This window comes from Mirounga leonina, unplaced genomic scaffold (assembly GCF_011800145.1).
Source record: "Mirounga leonina isolate KUSES-001 unplaced genomic scaffold, KU_Mleo_1.0 Mir_201, whole genome shotgun sequence".
NCBI lineage: Eukaryota > Metazoa > Chordata > Mammalia > Carnivora > Phocidae > Mirounga > Mirounga leonina.
In genome coordinates, this window is record NW_023270504.1 from 9,306,436 (window position 1) to 9,326,900 (window position 20,465).

The 20,465-nt window shown below is 35.5% G+C and overlaps 2 protein-coding genes across 9 annotated transcripts in view; one reads left to right on the top strand and one right to left on the bottom strand.

The window, feature by feature from the left end:
- CFAP94 (cilia and flagella associated protein 94) overlaps positions 1-17,398 on the top strand; it is a 62,730-nt gene extending 45,332 nt beyond the window's left edge. For 3 of the 6 annotated variants that reach the window (XM_035028046.1, XM_035028045.1, XM_035028049.1), the window contains 7 exons: positions 4,956-5,031; positions 7,536-7,696; positions 10,413-10,569; positions 13,359-13,573; positions 14,425-14,592; positions 16,159-16,272; positions 17,002-17,398. In XM_035028046.1, coding sequence (XP_034883937.1) covers positions 4,956-5,031; positions 7,536-7,696; positions 10,413-10,569; positions 13,359-13,573; positions 14,425-14,592; positions 16,159-16,272; positions 17,002-17,277 — 1,167 coding nt within the window. In that variant the 3' untranslated portion in view covers positions 17,278-17,398. The remainder of the gene's footprint in view (positions 1-4,955; positions 5,032-7,535; positions 7,697-10,412; positions 10,570-13,358; positions 13,574-14,424; positions 14,593-16,158; positions 16,273-17,001) is intronic. The other 3 variants (XM_035028047.1, XM_035028048.1, XM_035028050.1) reach the window with 3 other exon arrangements.
- A 35-nt stretch (positions 17,399-17,433) lies between these two features.
- The window catches only part of IRAG2 (inositol 1,4,5-triphosphate receptor associated 2), a 45,235-nt gene continuing 42,203 nt past the window's right edge, over positions 17,434-20,465 (bottom strand). For all 3 annotated transcript variants that reach the window (XM_035028053.1, XM_035028052.1, XM_035028051.1), the window contains 2 exons: positions 18,785-18,892; positions 17,434-18,001 (listed from right to left, as the gene is read on the bottom strand). In XM_035028053.1, the coding sequence (XP_034883944.1) occupies positions 17,758-18,001; positions 18,785-18,892 (352 nt within the window). In that variant the 3' untranslated portion in view covers positions 17,434-17,757. The remainder of the gene's footprint in view (positions 18,002-18,784; positions 18,893-20,465) is intronic.

The following is a 20,465-nucleotide window of genomic DNA, read 5'->3' on the forward strand; positions in this document are numbered from 1 at the left end:
AGTCTTCTCTGATGAGGTAACATTTGAACTAAATCTTTTGATAGGCATGGAGAAGTTTAGATGAGAAGGAAAGGAAATTATTCTGGTGACGGGGAAAAGTGTGAAAACGTGAAATATCCTTAGAGATTCAGGTACTTCTTGGCATCGTGATAAATTTAAAATCCATGAGAATAGCCATAATCCATGTAAAAAATATAGCATTAACATTAAGTGACCTTCAGCTTCCCACAAATTTCCTTCAGTGACCCATTTTCATGGTCAGACCCTGGACCTTGTGCTTATTTCTTTACTCAAAAAATATTTATTGAATGTCTAACTATGTATGCAGGTACTGTTCTCTCCTCAAAGGACAATGATGAAAGGACAAATGAGATTCTTGCTCTCATGATTTATATACGAGTCACGAGAAACCAACAATAAATAAGAAAAACTGGAAAACAGATAGTAATAAATGTCATGCACAGAATTAAACAGGATTATGGAAGTGACTGGTGGTAACTAGATTGGGTGGTTGGGGAGGGCTTGTATGATGAATTATTAATTAAGCTGAGAATGACTAGTAGGAATCAGCTATGTAATAGGGTAAAAATATTCTAGTCTGAGAGTTACAGTTACTACAAACATCATGAGACAGAAATGAGTGCCAGGTAAGAAGGCCAGTGGCCTGACATATGGTGGAAGGAGGAAAGTGGTGTGTGATGACATCAGAGAGGAAAGCAGAAGCCAGAAGAAGCAGGGCTGTGCAGGCCAGAGTAAGGAGTTAAGACTTTATTGTAAATGCAGTGGGAAGCCATTAGAGGGTTTGGGGGGGGTGGGTGGCATGATCTGATTTATAGCTTTGCAAAGTGATTCTGGCTACTGTGTAGAGAATGGATTGTGCAGGGCTAGAGTAGAAGCCCAGCATCTGGTTAAATAGCAGTGGGGAAGCATGAGAAGCAGTGGTGCTTGGTCGAAGGTGGTAGTAAGAGACATGGAAAGGTGGATATGTTTGGGACATATTTTGCAGGTAAAATAAATAATCCTTGGAGTTTTTATTTTGGGAAACTAAGCAGATGGTGGTACGGTTTACTGAGATGCACAGGAATGGGCTGAACTGGTTGAGAGTGACAGTGAAACAAGAGTTTTATTTTGGGCATGTACTTTGGGGACACACAAATGGAAATGTCAGGTAGGCAGATGTGAACCTAGAGCTCTGAGCAGTCAGGCACAGCTCCATGTCCGCGTGCGCAGTGTGCGCTGCACTTCTACGGTTGAGCGGTACAGATGGTGTGTGTCCTGAAGAGCATCACTAGCGTAGATCTGGAAACCGCTGGCCTACAGATGGTATAAAGCCATGGGAATAAATGAGACTTCAGCAAACTCAGGATAATCATCCTTAGCTTTTAGACAAGATGAAGCAAATGATACTGTATTTTCAAAATTCATTTTAATTCCTTATGAAGAACCAATTCCAACAATTTATTCTGAAGCTCTAAATTTAAATCACCTTTTGATGAAAAAATTGGATTTCAGATCAATGAACTTCCTTTATATAGATATTCTTTTGATGGACAATAGAATTCTAGACCAACTTGTATTCAGTGCTGATGTTTTGCAGATGTGCAATATGAAGATCACCTACTGCACTGATAATTGTTGATATCAACATATACTTTCTTATCAAATACATGCATGATTTTTGTGACTTTTGATTGGTTTAGTTATGTTTTTACATTTAAATCTTTTATCCATCTGGAATTTATTTTAGTGTGAAGTGGGAAGAATCTAAATTTATTTTATTTCAAATCTTAGCCAACTGTCTCAAAACACTTACCATACGAACCTAGGTTTTTCCTATTGATCTGAAATGCCAAATGCTAAATTCCCAAGTGGATCATGAGATCTATTTCTGGAATCTCTATTCTGTTTCCACTGATCTTATTCATGATCCAGGTTGTTTTATATCAAATTCAAATCATACATATATTAAAAATTTTCCATGTTACAATATCTGTGCATTTATCAAGTTGCAATAAAAAATACTTTGCTAGTGTTCTATGAAGTTCTTCCCACATTATAAGCCAATTCCTGTATCTTTTGAGCCCAGGTCTCATTGAAAAGTTATAGTTTGGCTACCTTCTGTTTCATATGTCAATGTTTCCAGGCAAACAGTTTTTAGAAAGTATTGTTTTTATAGATTTATTATACATGTATAAATTTAGTGCAATTCAAGTGAAAATTCCAGTTGGTAATTTTTGAGACTTGACAAAACACTACTGAAGTTTATTTGGAGAAGAAGAAAAAGAATCTGTGGAGAACAGCCAATTTTGTAAAACAATTATGATGAAACAGGACTTTTCATGATCAGATATAAAACATGATAATATGAAGAAAAACATTTTTTTTAGCTTCATACCCAACTAACACAAGGAACTTCATAATGTACAAAACTATGAAGGATTATAGTGTCAACAGATGCGGTTTGGAGCTTCAGTTGTGTGCAGGAGTATGTTCTGGTGGTACAGCTGCAATAGCAGGAAGACGTCCTGGGGTAGTTAGCAAGATTAAGGAGCTTGCACCAGAATGTAAATTGACACATTGCTTCCTGCATCAAGTGGCCCAGCTTCAGAAAAAAATCAGTTGAGCTAAAGAGTAACATAAAATAGTAAAAATTCTGAATTATGTAAAGTAGTGTGTTAAATGCCAGATTATTCTGTTATGTGGTAACACAGAAGCTGATAAATTCCTGTTGTTGCCTGCTGCAGTGCTATGGTTATCAAGGGACGAGTTCCCTTGAGCAGTCTAAATTTTTAGTTTTCCTACAAGGTAAGAAACCAGTTTGGTCTAAACTCTGAAGAATTCTCAACTTTTTGAAGATGTCAATTGGAAAGCCTGCCTTGCTTATTGGCCTAGGATCTTTGGTATTTTTAATGATCATAATCCTTCCTGTAAGAAAGAAATGCAACTGGCTTTTTAATGATAATGTCAAAGGCCACCTGGATGTCCATGGGCACCTCAAATTCAACATATCCACAATTGAATTCATTACTTATCCCCCAAACTTGTCCTTCCTCCTTGTCTTTTCCTGATAACTGTATCACCATGCACTTTATTACCTAAGCCAGGCACCTGAAAATCAGCCTTCACCTGTCCCTTGTCTTCTATATCAAGTTACCATCCAAGTTATGTTGATTCTACCTCTGTGTCATCTCTCATATATGCTCCTTCTAATGAACCTGATTACTTCTACCTTGAGTTAGGCCCTGATCCTCTTACTTTGGACTTCTTACTCTCCACTAAGGAATCCATTTGTCAGCTGGCCACCAGAATACTCTTTCCAAATGCAAACTTCTTCACGCCACTTTCCTATTAAGTCCTTTCTGGGCTCTCTTTTACCCATAGGAGAAATTCTAGTCTTTAGAGTGTCATCTAAACTCTACATTCTGGCTCCTGTCTCTCTCTAGCTTCAAATTTTTACACCTTCTTAGTATGTCTCACCTCAACCATACCTGAGTACTTGGGGTGTTTGGAACTCTGTTTTGCTTCATGCCTTTCTGCCTTCACTCACACTTGGAATTCTGTCCCACCATTTTCTCAGGAAGACCTAATTATCTTTCAAGATTTAGTTCAAACTTTACCACCTTTGGGTAGCATTTCCTATCTTCACCCACTCACGGAATATTTTTCCCACAGAATTAACTATTCTTCCTTTATATTCCTATTATGGACCCCCTGACTTTTTACTGTAGTACCCACAAAATTGTATTATAACTGTCTGTTTACCTGCTTTCCTTAATAGACTGGGAGCACCTTGAGTCAGGGACCTGTCTTTTTTTTGTTGTTTATTCCTAGTATCTGGCAATGCCTGTACAATTTAGGCACTCTGTTAAAATTCTTTGAATGAATGAGTTGGTAAATGAGAAGTTTCAGAGGTGCCATGGAAAGGGCAGAGAATGCAGTAGTTTTAAAAGTGGTCAAGAGGAAGACACAGGACAATACAGTGACAAGAATAAGGGAAAAGATAATTTAAGGGAGACTGGGCTCTGTATGGTGGTTGATAATGAGAGACATGATGGGATTAACTAGCTTCTGACTAAAATTCTGATACAAGATTTTTCTATTGCTCTAGAAGTACAGATGGTATATGGGATCAAATGAAGTTTACTGGATATCATCCAGTTAGCAAATATTAGCACACACAAGCCAAATTTTTACAGTGTACACAGCTTTAGTATACAAAATTCTTTACTTCTATTATTTGATTCTTAAAACAGTTATTTCCCTAAGCTTCAGTTTCCTTTTTTGTAAAATGAAGATGATAGCCATCTCTTAGGATTGTTTACACGTTGTGTTAAGTCTGGCACACAGTTCAGTACCCAATATGTTGGTAAAGCAGGAATTTGAGGCCCAAAATGGTTCAATGACTTGCTCAAGGTTACAGAAGTAAGTTAGTGGCAGATTTAGATACACATTCCAGATCTTACGTCCTCTTATTGAAATGCTCATTTTACTACACTACAGCATAGTATCTTCTACATTACTTGGTGCATGGCATCTTTAATTTCCCTGAGAGGCTCACCCAACAGCAGGCTTTGGAATTAGTCTATCAGCGAGCTGATTGCCAGAGTCAAGGAAAATCTAAATCTTGGCTAAAATCAAAATGCAAATATAAATAATATTTTTATAGCTTGCATTGCCTCCTCGTCTATTTTATCCTTGATGACTGTCATCAGAGAATCTCAGCAGACTAGCTCCTGCCCTCGTGAGGTTCTGTGGAGATATGCTCTCATTTTCACTGACTTTTAAAATACTGTTTTTGAGTCCATTTTTTCTGCCAGAGCAAGTGTCAGTTTGGGGCCTAAGAATTAAAGTAGCAGGCATCCGAAGTGGGAACTGGAGCAGAGAGAGAGTGAAGAGTGAATCTGGGCTGCAGCAGCACTGACAAGCATACCCATCTGTCCTTGTGTTTTCTGTAGAGTTTTGTCCAGGAAGAACCTGAAGCCACAAAATTTGAACTGGAGATGAAATTATTAAGTGAAACAGTTTTATCAGGTATTCTTCTAAATCACATTTGTAGAGTTTAACTTTATTGGGATATTCCTGCTTACAACAGAAATGCAGAGTCATTATATAAAAGTTCATATGTTGCAGAAATATATTTAAAGTGAAAATTCTTCATAATCCCTCTTCTGAAATAACCAATATGAACAAAATTTCTCCTATTTGTATTTCTTCTCTCTGTAGCTCTCTTTTGATTTTTAATGAAACCATGAAATACCATACAAATGTTTGAAAGTTACTTATCAATATTTATTTTATGTAACATATTCTACACACATACATAGAACATAATGCATATTCTACTTAAATGAATAATATTCAGCACTATCCTAAGTCAGAACACATTAATAAACTTACTTTTTAGTAGCTAATAATAATTCCATCCAATAATGGAAGATTCTTTAAATCTTTATTGATAGTAAGGTTATTTGTAATTTTTTATTATTACAAACAATGTTGTAATGAATATTCACAAACACATACATAATCATAAATTTCTCAACACTTTTGTATTCAGTCTTATCTTGGAAAATAGAAATTTGAGAGAGTTTAAAAATGTCAAAATGATAGTGATGTCTAATTTGCAGGTCTTTTAGTTTGAGATTTATGTATATCACTTCCCAGGAACTTCTAAGAAATTTTCTAGATTCTATAGATTTCTTAGCATATTTGTCATAACATACTTCTTGTCTACTTCACTTTTTCCAACACACTTTTGTTTCAGCAGCCAACTAGGTTTATATTTTTAAAACTTTTCTATAACCCTGAGGAGGTAATTTTCCTGCTAGAATTAGGATACTATAGTCCATGAATCTCTGTCAATAATATTGAGGTTTTCTATATGGTAATCCCCGAATAATATATATATATATCATAATTGTCTGAATTTGGATACGGTGTTCTTTTTCTTTCTTTTTAGGTAAATGGATTATTAACTAAATAAATTTGAAAATTAAAGTCTGCATTTTATTGAAGGTATACAAGGGAAAAAGGGCAATTGCTTAACTGGAATTTTCTTTGCATATTGTCATTAATTTTTAGTGTCTGATCTCCATGGGTTAAATTCAGTGACTTCTCAGTGTGCTTCCTTTCATGGGAGAGGAAAATTATAATGATAAATAATAAGACTGACACATCTTAAGTTTTACTATGTGTCTGGCACCAGTTCTAAGTTTTTTACATGTATTAACTCACAACTTCCCCAAATTCAATAAGGTAGATATTAATATCTCTTTTGTAGAGGAAAGGGAGAAAAGACAGGTTAATTAGCATATCTTGCATAAGGTCACACAGCAAGTAAAGGGTGGAACCTATAAGTGGTCTGATTTCGCTTTCTTACCTAGAGCACTACACTGAAAGACTTTTGGTGACAGGTCTTAGTGATATGTGACTTAAAATATTCCCTTGATTGTGCACTGAGAATTATGGAATTACAGAATTTCCCCATAAAATTTCTAAACAGAAGGGATTATCCAATACAGTTCTTCACTTTAAAGCCTCTATTCCTATTTTTTTAATGAGCTGGGCCTGTTTTTGTTGAAAAAGAAAATTAGCTTTAATATATGGTCCAAAATTTATGTTTTTCACCATTTTACTTTCTTCTTTCAGATTTTTAGCCCCATAGTGTCCAATTTAAAAACATTAATTTATCAGTTATCAAATTTTGTCTTAAGCCACTTTTTCATATTTTATAATAAGGGTAACAGAATATGCCACCCCAAAATATGCCACTTTGGCATAAGGATATTTTAAGTTAAGAGCAATTGAAAAGGTGCAGATGCAAGAAAAGCTGCCTACCCTCCTATTTGCCTAAAAACAAGACATAAAATTTCAAAGGTGTCACTCCTTTTCTCTCTACCAAGAGGGACAATGGTTAATGCCCAGAGATAACTTCAGACCCTATCAGCCTAGAGAGGGTACCAGAGGAATCTGCATAACAAACTTTACTTACTAGGCCTTTTCTCTACCCTCAGAAACCTAACTCCTTTCCTTTGTCATTTCCCCACAAGTTTGTTGTTCTTGGTTGAAGATGCTGTATAAGACAGAGTGCTGAGCCACCTCTTCAGATTACTCATTTTTCCCTGGCTAATCTCCCATGTTTACACGAGGTATACATATTTAATAAATGAATGTTTTTGTCTCTTGTTAATCTTTTATTATAAAAGTTCATCCAAGAACTCAGAAGGTAGAGGGAAAATTATTTTTCCTCCTCTACAATACATTTTTGAAGTTATTTTAATAGTAACATGCTTATTACATGCAAATTCTTAAAGTTTTGGTATATAAACCATAAATGGAGCCCTCCCCTTTATCCTACCATTATACATGCTTATTACTACTTCAAAGGTTAGCTTTGTGAATAGTTTTGAACTAACCACTTTTTGACATTTTAGTAGCTAAATACTTTGTTTCCAGTATCAGAATTTTTTCCTTTCCCTCCTAATACCAAAATGTTACAATCTATTTAGAAACTAAATTAATCTGATTGATTTTAGCACAGTTGTTGCTGATAGAGAATGCTAATGAAAAGCCGTGTTTCTTTGAAGACAATGAGGTTGATTTATGCCAATTCACAACCCTGGGTGGAGTGTACCACTTGGATACTTTGGAGCTTCCCCCACAGTGTAAACCAATGAAAGGCTGGATGATTGTGGAAGTAGGTTGATTTTTGAATCAAATTTATGAGTAAAATAATTTCTCACACTTTTATCTTAAATGAGCTAACATCTAATGAAATTTAACCCTATTAAGCAAGCATAAAGAGAAAAACTAATTTTAAACTGTCTTTAATTTATAAAATTTAAATCAGATACTAAAGGAAAGGACTCTAAAATAATACAAATTTTGAAACTATAATTCATGCATGTTAATTGTAAACCTATAGCACTGTGTTTAGATTGTGCCAGTTTGGTCTTAATGATAGTCTATTTAAGATGCTGACAAACTTTTTCTGTAAAGGGCCAGATGGTAAATATTTCAGCTTTGTGCCCATACCAGCCTGTTGCAACTCTCAGTGCTGCCATCATAATAATAAGACAGCCATATATAAATGAAAACTTTATTTACGAAAACTGGTGGTGGGCCAGATTTTCTAGGGGCCATAGTTTGTGTACCCTGGTCTAGATCAGTGGTTCCCAACATGTGGTCCCTTGACCAAAAGCATTAGCATAATCTGGGAATTTTCTAGAAATGCAAATCCATGGGCCCCATTTCAGTTTTACTGAATCAGAAAGTCTGGAGGTGGGCGCCTGGGTGGCTCAGTTGGTTAAGCGACTGCCTTCGGCTCAGGTCATGATCCTGGAGTCCCGGGATCGAGTCCCGCATCGGGCTCCCTGCTCAGCGGGGAGTCTGCTTCTCCCTCTGACCCTCCTCCCTCTCATGCTCTCTCTCATTCTCTCTCTCGCAAATAAATAAAATCTTTAAAAAAAAAAAAAAAAGAAAGTCTGGAGGTGAGGTTCAGCAGTCTGTGTATTAGCAAAACACACCTCAAAGTTTGAGAACCACTGGTCTGGATCCTTGATGTATAAAGTGTGGTCCATGAACCAGCAGCATCAGCATCACCTAGAACCTTGTTAGAAATGCATAATCTGGTGCTTCACCTCAGATCTACTGAATCTGAATTTTAAGAAGACCCTCAGGTGATTCATATGCACATTTAAGTTTGAGAAGCACAGATCCAGGTGATGGCAATGTTGCTGATGCATGCTCCACACTTTTAGTAAGGATGCTAATGACAGCAGGTGTTAGATCATTTTTGAAGGACTTCCTCACTCCTGTTTCAATAAATAGTAACATTTGCCCTGGTATTGACTTGGTTTATTTTAACTTTACTTCATGGTGGCTTGTGTCCCAAATATAACCTGTTACATTGTCATAGACCCTTCCTCCTTCCTTTTTTGCTTTCCAGCCTTTCTGAGTTCTTCCCCTCCCTCTCGTTCTCCTTGTCTCTCCAAACTCTTTCTCTCTCTCCTCCAGCACATCATGTACATAGACTGCCAGGCACTTCTCACCCACAGTTCTACCATTAAGGACCTTGGTACATTCTCGTAATAGAGTGGTATTTCTCAACTTTTATTTTTTTTCCCCATTATCACCTCTCTAAGGAGCCTTTGTAGACATTTTCTTTCCTAGCCACCCACTCCATGAAATTTTAATACCATAGATATACAATATATTTGTGTATGTACTAAATATATAGCTGTGCTTTACACCTAAAAGAGTATGATTTTTTTCATGCCCCCTCAAACTAATTTTCACCCCCTTGGGGATGATACTGCTATTCCTTTCCCATTCTTCCCACAAGTGAGAATGCACTTATTAGAGCATGCCTGAGGTAGATAACCTGGTCTGTAGCCACTTTGAACAATCTATTTGAATCAGCTTTTCCTACCTCAGGGTTACTTGAAGGACAATGGGGATTCACAGAAAGGCATCTCTTTGGGGAAGGTAGGCCTTCAAAATTCTTTATCCATAGGAAGGGCCCAGCCAGAGCTAGGATTTCCAAGAATTCATTCAAAGATCTGTTCTTGAATTTTGTTGGTGTCCTGATATCACCATTCCATGTTCTCCACTTGAGCACCAAGTATCCTCCTTTACGCTTGTTTTTCTCTTCAACAAAGAGGTCTTCTTCCTTTTATTCAAGTCTCTTTTCAGTAATCTACCTCCTGTAGAATTTTTACCCATCCAGTTTTTTCCTCTATTTTTACCATTCTTAATCTTCCCCACCCTTCCTTCCCTAGATCCTTCTCTTCTATGTTCAAATAATGGATAAATCTTCATCCCAGAGAAATCTGCTGTTGGCTTAATTTACTTTCTCTCCCCAGCTTTATTGAGATATAATTGACATAAAGCATTGTATAAGGTGTACCAACGTGTGATTTTTAATTTACTTTCATCCATTTGTTTCTATACTTCTCAAAATGTTTGCTTATATTCTTTTCTCTCTTCACCTACACACCCTAACCAAGGTATTGGAATCTGAGATTTAGGGTCCTATAGCTCTGTTATTGAGTTGTGGTGCCTCCTTGAAGTCATTTTGTAATCTTTGGCAAATTCTTTGATTTCTCTAAGTCCCAGTTATCTCTGTTAAATATATGTCTTGTAGGATTACTTGGAGGAATAAAATGATAAGTCCCAGCATAGAACCTGGACCATAGGAAGATTCTGTAATTCAGATTTAGTGATTTTTTTTTTTCCTCCTCAATCATCTTTTTAATTTTGTTGTGACATTTTGTTAGTCAATCTTTAGTTAAATGAGACCAATCTTCAGCACTTATTAGGAATAATTATATATAGTTTACTCAGCAATATTTACATATTTAATTGTTACCAGTCAGCTTCTAACTTGATGTTATTTTGGTCATTTTTAAAAGATACTCAAAGAAGGATTGCAGAAATATATCTATCCTCCAGAAACTACAGAAGACGTTGAAACAGAAAATGCTTTCCCACCCATAGAGGTCACACTTGAGGTTCAGAAGAATGTAATCTTTTTTGAGGATCCTATGGTTGCAAGGTGGGATGCTGAAGGTACGGCAATACCTTAATCAGCTTTGATAATTATGTAATGAAAAGAGCTATAACACAAATCCTTAAAACAGAAAATACAGTGTGTAAACTCTGTAATTTCTAATCTTACACATTTCTATGGCAACTCTAGAGTCTTTGCTTTGTTTGCTCTTGATGGAAATGAATAGGGATTGGAATTTATTTATTGAATGTTATAACTGTTAGTTCCTGAAGTCTTAGATCTGCCATAATCTCTGAACAATTACTTATGTCATTATGTTTTAAAAAAATAATAAATTAACAAAAATATCAAAATAGTAGGACACATGAAAATTTAAATTAAATGAAAAACCTACTCTCTCCTGAAATGACTACATAATTCAGATTGGTGTGATTAAAATTTATTTTAATCTTAATAACTTAGAAATTGAAAATCTTATTACAAACAAGTACTGGAGATAGGGAGTGAGCCATTGGGAAACCCGGGACAGAAGAACACTAGCCACTTTCTGCTTCTTTATAACTTTTGATTGTGGAACCATGGGAAATTATTGGTTATCCAGAATGTGAAATAAATATCAACAAAGTCAGAAGTACCAGCAGAAATATAAGCTAATGATTTACTAATCATTAACAAATACCTCATTTGGGGTTGACTGGCTCAACTTTGAGAAGTCTTGGTCTGGTAAATTAATGTATGCAGGTTTGAGGCTGCTAGAGGAAAGAGGTATAGCTTTACTTTTAATGTGAAGCATTTTACATTCATATTTATGGAGGAATTTACTTAGTTGGTGACAGGTTGGGAACAGATCATAAAGGCACAGAGCTATTACTTAATCCATTTATGTAGTCAAAGGAGCAGAGAATTTAGGAATTTCTCTACCAGGAAGGGTAAATGTTATGTAGTTTAGTAGTTTAAACTTTTTTTATGATAGCTACAGTAATCCACATTTTTGGTTGTGTAGACACAGCCACAAGATATTTATATTCTAGAAATAACTTATGAATTAATAACAGTATAGGTCTATCAAAACATTAAATTATAAAACATATCAAAATGAACAATTAGGTAATTTCTTCCCTTCACGTTGCTTTAGGAGTTTCACTTTTCCTTTAATGGTAATGTTTTTAAATATTTACTATGTTAAAAATTATTCACATTAAATTAGAATTAGACAAGATAAGTTATCCCACATGATTCAGGGAAATATAATGTGTAAAATTTGTCTCTGACTGCAGTAATTAGACAGCAGTAATATACAACTCCAATAATTCTTCCCATGGGGAAACTTTTTTCCAGGAAATACTACAAATTTGGAGAGTTTATTTATAGGTGATACTTAATTTTTACCTTTAAAAAAATTACAATAATTTTGTTAATGTAAAAACGAAAAGAGGAATTATGAGTAACTTAATCAATATAATTGTATTTGTTATATTGAATTTAAGAGTTAAAAATAGTGAGTGGAACCCTGCATGTGAGGAGAAAGCCACGTGGAGATGGAGAGAGCATTCTAGGAAGGGAATGACTCATGTATTCCATAATTATGCTACACAATAAGAAATATAGAATAAATGGGACATAGTTCCTTCCTCTAGGAGTTTTCAAAGTTGTAGGAGAGGCAGACAGGGAAAAGCCACATAATACGATACAGTAAGGTGCATAATAGATAAAAGTGCTATGCAGCAGGACAGCGGGTCCACCTGGAGTATTAAGGAAGGCTTGTCCTAGTATGGAATATTGAAGTGGGCCTTAAGAGACTACAAGAACATTGGCATGCAAGTGTTTGTGTGGATGTACATTTTCCTTTTTCTTGCGTATATACCTAGGAATGGAATTGCTGGGTTGAATGATAAATTTATGTTTAACTTTTTAAGAAACTGTCAAATTGTTTTTCAAAGTAACTGTACCATTTTACATGCCTGCCTGTATTATATGAGGTTTCCCAACTCTCACATCCTTGCCAACATTTGTGATTATTTATCTTTTTTATTCTAGCCTTTCTAGTGAGTATGAAGTGGTATTCCTGGGGTTATAATTTGAATTCCCTAATAACTGATCATGTGGAGCATCTTTTTGTATGTGTTTATTATCCTTTACTAGATCTTCTTTGGTGAAATGTTTACTCAAATCTTCTGCCCATTTTTAAATTGTGTTGTGTTTTATTATTAAGTTGTAAGAGACACAAAAGACCACCCACATATGATTGTATTTATATGAAAAGTCCAGAAAAGACAAATCTTTAGAGACAGGAAGTATATTAATGGCTGCCTGTGGCTAGAGGTGAGAATGGGAATAATTAACTATAAAATGGACATGAGGGATCTTAAGGAGAGAATAATAATGTTCTAAACTGGATTGTGGTAATGGTTGCACACCTGGGTGAATTTACTAAAAATATATACTTAACATGGGTGAATTTTAAAGTTTTTTTTAAAACAAGATGAGGAGGGGTTCTCTAAAGGATTAAGTCCTCTAGGAAGAAAGAACTGCATGTGCAGAGGCTCAGAGGTATATGATGCTGTTGGGGGAGGGGGAAAAAAAAGCATAGCTAAAACCAGGTGTAGGAAGTGCAAGGGTTGAAGCCAGAGACATGAGTCTTCATTCTGAAGGCCTTATATATCATGCTGAGGAGTTTGGATTTGATCCTGTAGACAGGAAGAACCTCCCAGCAAAAGTGGCTTTTTGTAGAGGTTCTCTTCTAAATGTAAACGATCAATTGATACACCTTTGCAGTTGTTTGGGTGGTTTCATTCATCTTATTTTTATATAGAAAAATGAAACTGTTACTCTCTTCCTTATTATGAAGGTAAACATTGGCAAACTGATGGCATCAGCAATGTCTCTTACAAATCAGAAGAGAGACTTATAACATTCAGCCTAGAAACTTTTGGCCCCGTTACCTTGATTCAAGATTCTCATATTAACATGCCATTCCAGTCATGGGAACTAAGACCACTTGATGTGAATAAAGTACTTTTGACTGTGACTACAGTATTTACTGAGATTCAAATACAAATTAAGGTAAGTCACAATTATAGTAAGTCACATGAGAGCGGTAAACCGCTTTGATGACAGTAAAAGTATGTCAAAGTAATCAGTCACTGGTGATTTACATATTGAAATATGAATTTACATATTGAATCAATTTACATATTGAAATCAGTTATAAATATATTTAAAATATACTTTGAGCCATAATTTCTAAATGAAACAGTGATTGGATAGGTAATAACAAGTGATAGGTATAACAAGTGATGTGCAAATTTGTACCCTCAAGTTAGTAGAAATAACTATTTAAATAATAAATTAATTTAATAAATTAAATAGTAAACCAATTAATGAAGCTACCAGCCTGTTGCAGTGTGACTTCCAGAGAGTTTTTGATCTACTCTAAAGAGGCTTCCTCCTTAAAACCAGATGAGAGATGTGAACTCTGTACACTTTCAAATTGCCATTTTGTGAACTTTAAAACTGGATAATTTTGCATTGTTGTGTTAAACCTTATATGTGGAAAAAAATTATCCTTAAAAGTGGCAACATGAATAGCTATCAAATAGCTTTTGTAATTCAGTGTGACCGTATTCAGTGTTCTTAGATCATAACTCATACAATGGGTGGAGACCTGAGAGATCTTTTAGTCCCTTGATTTGTTCAGATAAAGCCCCAAAAGGGTTGACCGACCGACTGGTTGGGATAACAAGGGAGACTTTACATGAGACTTCTCAGAGCTGGCCCAAAACATATCTGTCCTGCATTCTTTTTAATACAGAATGAGCTAAAAAAAAAAAAAAAAACTAGTATGACGAACCTAAAGGCTGGAAATGGAATAATGATGTAATAATTTACTTTATCTTTCTTCTTATTGAAACTAGGAAAACCTCTGCATGTTAGCATCAATCAAACTAAATAACAAAAAGCATTCCTCTATTTTGGAAGGAAAATGGATGACTCCTATTTCTTTCATTTGTACTTTGAAAGAAGCTGGATTGAATATCTTCCCTAGTGGACACTCTCATTTTTATGTTGTTATAAATTATAAGGTAAGAACAAATCTTTCCAAATTTAATGTAATGGACATTTAGAGTGTTAGCAAGCGTTGAATATTATGTAACTCTTCAGGTACATTTTAGGTTTTCTATATTCACTTATACAGAATTATGGTTAGGAAGGAATAAATGGCAACACCAGAAATCCAGGGTTCTCTCAAGTTTAATAATCTTTCCCAAGAAAGTAAGCCTGTAGTATGATCTTCATATTGACAAATGGAGCATTATCCACAGCTGGTCAGTTTAGTGCAAAAGTAGTTAGAGCAACTTTGCATTTTGTTTATTTTCTTTCTTCTTCCAGACTGGATATATGTAAGATTTCTTTTTTTTTTTTTTAAGATTTTATTTATTTGTCAGAGAGAGACAGAGCACAAGCAGGGAGAGAGGCAGGCAGAGGGAGAAGCAGGCTTCCCGCTGAGCAAGGAGCCCGATGTGGGACTCGATCCCAGGACCCTGGGATCATGACCTGAGCCGAAGGCGGACGCTTAACCGACTGAGCCACCCAGGCGTCCCTATGTAGGATTTCTTAAAAGAGTAAATGACTCAGCAGTTTCCCAAACATGACAAATTAGGCAAAATTAAACACATAAAAGGACCACTGATATACAGAACCCACTTCCTTCTGTTTCTTGGGAGAGGCTCCCTGTCTGCATACTGCTTCACGTTACTCATAAGACTTTAGTTAAATAAGATCCTTCCACATTAAACTGTGTTCCATGAGGATGAGGACTGTTCTTTCATCACCTATGATTCTTCTAGCACCTAGCATATTCCTTGAATCAGATGTTTAGTAAATATTTATGATATATAAATGAAGCCAAAGTAGGCTCTAATCATGAAAGATGTTCTTGGCTATAGAACTAATTTATAATATACCAGAAAATGACAATATAGGTAGACATATAACATCTGAAAATAATATCACTGAGTGTGCACATATGTAACTCAATTGCCAGTTACTCTACAAATGCTGAATGCAGTGTACTATTCATCTCAATATTCAAGAATTTTTTTTTCTGAGCACATATTCTAGGCATTGTTTTAGATGCTTAGGATCCATTAGTGAATAAAACAAAGGTACCTGCCCTTGTGGAGCTTACATTCTAGCAGAGGAGGGCAAAAATATACTAGATAATCTTATATTTTATATGGGAAAAAATGCGCAGATAGGAATCATGGGATTAGGGCAACATACAGTATCAAATAGGGTATTGGAGGAGGGGACACTCAATGAGAAGGTAAGATCTGAACAAAACCTGAAGGTGGGGAATTTAGCCAAGTGGAGCTCAGAGAGCAAAAGGAGAAGCAAAGGAGATGATAATGGGATGTCTGTGGGGGGCATGTCTGATCAGAGAGGCCCTTGTAGGTCATTGTTAGGACTTTGGCTTCTCTTCTCAGAAGAGAAAGGCAACACCATTGCCCTGTTCTGACAGAGTCATCATATCATCTGACTTACATTTTAAATGGATTTTTCTGTGTTGAGAAGCGACTGTAGGAGGCCAAAGATGGAAGACTTGTTGAAAGGCTCTGTATCAACTCTATTTGTTTTTATATTGACAGGATCCTTTAGTAGAAATGAAAGCTTATCGACAACTGGCCCTGTTAAGTTCTGCTTTTGCATTTGGTTGGAGCAAGTGGAATATAGTATGTAATTCAAAAAAAGTTATAGTTAAGGTATAGTATGCAAAAACCCATAAAACTACTTTGTCCTCCAAAAGAAGATACTCAAAAGCTAAATGGATATAGGCCATGGTTTCTCCTCTTGGAAAGGTGAAAAAAATTAACCTCCGAAATAGTTTTAAAACTTCACTTTTGTTTATTTTGTCAAAGATATAAAACCAAACTATATAATGGTTATGCCTTCATTGTCCATTATGGTATCAAACACTCTTGACTTCAGGCTAGCGTCCTTATAACTCTTTACATCAACACGAGAACAGATGGAAGCTTTTAATGTGAATATATCTATGATTCACAAACTTTTTCCTCAGAGACAGGCCTCTAATTTAACATTTGGCACATTTACTACTGCCTGATGAAAAAGATACCAAATTCTAAAAGCTGATGAATGTTTGTTTTAGCATAAGTGAGCCACAATATTTACTTGTGTGTTTCTCCCACTCGAATATCAGCTCCTTGAGGATAGGATTTTATTGTTGCAACTGTTAATATGTTTTTTTCTTTGTTGTTATATCCCCAGCACCTAGAACCTTCCCTGCACCTGGTAGCTACTCAATAAATCTCTGTTGAATGAATTAATACATTTTGATAAGCTCCATACAAACATGGTTTAAGAAGAATGGTTCTTTTATATTAGCAATTTTGGGGACTGAGTTCAAATTATACTCTGCCAAAATACCTAAAAGAAGAGCTATTAATGGATTTCTCTAATTTTTTCTTTAGCTGAAGGAACACCTTACTGAAGAACCTACTCAGAAACCTAATTGGACCCTTTTAATGTTCAGTGGTGACAGAGCACAAAGGCTCAAGATCAATGAAGACAGTGAGGCATTCTCTGAAGCCCTTCAGGAAGAAACTGAGTTTCATTCTACTTTATATCACATGGTTAAGGATTTTGCTTCCAAAAAAGCAATGGAAAAAATTAGGAGCTCCAACTGCCAGGTTATTGACTCTGTGTGCTATATGCTACTCTCAACTCGATTACTCAGCTATTCTTAATCCCCACTGATAAATTTTATGCAGTATGAAGAATCAAGCACCTTGGAGCAAAATCAGGTATTTCTTCAATAAAATGTAATGAGTGAATATATTTCAAGAGGTTATTAAAATTTAATAAGCATTTTATACTCAAATTTTATTTTTTAAAAAGTGGGGTTCCCCCCCCGATGAATATTTGGCTTACTGAGACTTTCACTTTTCATTCTAGGAAGACTTGAGGTTCTTTATTTCAATAAATTTTGACAAACAATATATAATACCTCCTCCTCAAAAAGCTCATTAAAAATCACAGGCAGGATTCCTCCCCATTGTATTTTAGCCAGAGAGGAAATCGCAGAAAGAGGGAATGTAAAATACCTTCCAGTCCTTCTGAGACCCTCTGGTTCAACGCTATACTTTCCCAGCTAAAAATGACTAATTTATGAAGTTCAGATACTGAAACTTTAAAAACCAAGACACACACGTTAAGATGTGCTCTAGTCACACGGGTGGTGGTCCATTGTGTTGGAGTCTGGTAAATGGCCACAAGATTTGCTCTACAGACATCCAGGAGTCCCCATCTGGCGTGGGAGCAGCATCCACAGACTTTTGGAAAAATCGTCCTGTGAGGAAGCTCATCAAAGCTGCAAACAGTACAATGAATGCAACAGAAAGCCAGAGTGCCTTATTCGCCTTTCTGAAGGAAGTCTTGAGATTTGTTGCCCATGAAGCTACTGTGTCATAACTATAAGGAAAACACAAATTCAGAATCTGTTACTAGAAACACTCCTTTTGCCAACAATACCAGTCAAGTCATCGATCTGCCCTACCTACCACAAACATTGCCTTATAATAAGCTACATAATGTGACCTGCTATCTTGGTTTGGGCCACAATTTGCCCCACTCCCACCCAATAATTTTTTAGAATTAAAGAAATGATTTAGAGTTAAGAAATGCTATGGTGATGATCTGAAATTTAGGTGACTCGGGCATTATTTAACTCCTAACAAGAACATTTGAGTATTTATCTCATTCCTTGAATCAGGTAAGGCATCTTAAATTCCTACAGTAGTAGAAACAAAAATGCTATTTATTGAGTAGAGCATGATATGTGTGTATATACATATGTCACTTATTTCTCACCATACCCTGGACTTGTGCTATATTGAAATTTAAACTATTTTTAGTTTAAGAAAGGAGACACACAAGAAAAGCCTACTATAACATCAACTAAGTCTTAGCATTTTACATGTGCTACTGTTGTCGTCCTATCTTCTAGATGAAGAAATTGCCGCTCAAAAGTAGATGAACTTGCCTAGGCCCCTCTGCTCCAGGACCAAGTTCCTAACTGTGACCTGTCACTGGTTCAGGGATAACTCCTGTACACCATGTGAAGTTTGTTTTTTTTAATCTTAAATTTAACAATTTGACAGGTCTTTTAGTACTTTGACTAAGATTAACCTGTTAACCCTGCCTCATCTTTCCCCATTCCACAAAAATGGTATCATTAGCAAGCAGACAACTTACATTGAAGAACCATCCCATTTTGATGGATTATTTCTCCTTTCAGAAAGACTTGGCTTCCTTGTCCTTTCTACTGTTTCTTCTCCAGGTGGTTCTGAGTCATCTTTAGTTCTGTAAATAAGTATTATGTTTAAATGTTTGAAACTATGGATAAAATACCAGATTATTTAGAAAATATTGCTAAATTTTATTGTATTACTAAAGAGGCTCTCAGGTATTTGTTTTGCTTTGGAAAGATGTGCTATATAGTTCTAAAATCAAATCACTAAATTTTTATTTATAGGAATTTAATTTTAAAAACTTGCTATATTTAGAAAAATGTTTGTTGTAGGAAGTTGGGATACTAGCCAAAGGATAAGTAAAAAGGAGAAATTTACAAAGAACATGTAGAAGTTCGTCAGTTATCACCACTCATAATTAACTGGTGTTATTAACCTGTGATTTCTTTCTCTGCTTGTGTATAGTAACTAAACTTTAAAAAACAAAGGTGAATAGTTCTTCCTCTATATTCTTTTTATTCAACATCTGGTAAAATTTTTCTCCTTCTACCCCTTAATATATTAAAAGTGGATTTTATGCTAAACTGGAGTAATATCAAAGTGTCATTTCTTCTTTAAAAATCTTAATTTTAAAAGTGTTTATTTAATGAGCTGGGAAATAGAAATTGGACCAAATATATTTTAAATAAAATCATATTGTCTAAAGAGTTTTTCCTTTAACCTCAACATAATTTGTTTCATTACCATGTTTACTGATGAGTTCCTAGTTGGATTTGAATTTTGAAATTCCAAGCTCATAATGCTCTCACTATTACCAAAGGAACTGTTTCTCAGAGGTGTTTTTTTTTTTTTCCCTTCCTTCTTGGACATCTATAGGGAATGTATGTGGCTAGTTTTCATTTTTAAAGGAAACCTGGCCCAAGGTGCCTGCATGACAGTTGGTTGAATGTGGACTCTTGATTTGGGTTCAGGTCATGATCTTGGGGTTGTGGGATCGAGCCCCATGTTGGGCTCCACACTCCGTGGGAATCTGCGTGTCCCTCTCCCTCTGCTCCTCCCCCAACTTGCATGCTCTCTCTAAAATAAATACATAAAATCTTAAAAAAAAAAATAAGGCCCAAAACACTGAATTCTTGTAAGATTCTCAAGATTTCAGTCTTTTGTTCGCTAAGACGTCTCAGTAGAAATCATACCATACCAACAAAAAGCAAAAAATATTGTAATATTTTGAAGAAAACTTAATTTTTTTTAACCCAGATCAGAAAAATCCATTACGTTAACTCTAAATCTGAAAATGGTTTTCAGCACATGCAGTACGCTCCCAGGATTATTTTAAAAACAAATACAAAACCTGAGGGTAGGCACTATGTTTTACTCATCTTTATACCCCTTAGGATTGAGTTTAGTATATACCACATAGTAGGCAGGTATGAACATGTATAAAATGAACATAAAATCATTTCATTAAGATCTCTACAGATGAGGAAACGGAGACCAAATAAAGTTAAACAATTGGTCCAATGTCACTCAAGGACTTAGAGGCAACATTTCTTCATGTCCCTCCTCTGCCCTCTACCTATTGCTATACTTCCATAGCAATATAGAGTTTTGTTTCCCCTACTGTTCATTTACATAAAGAGAAGACAGAGGTATATATAGTGCACATATATTACATATGTGGCTAT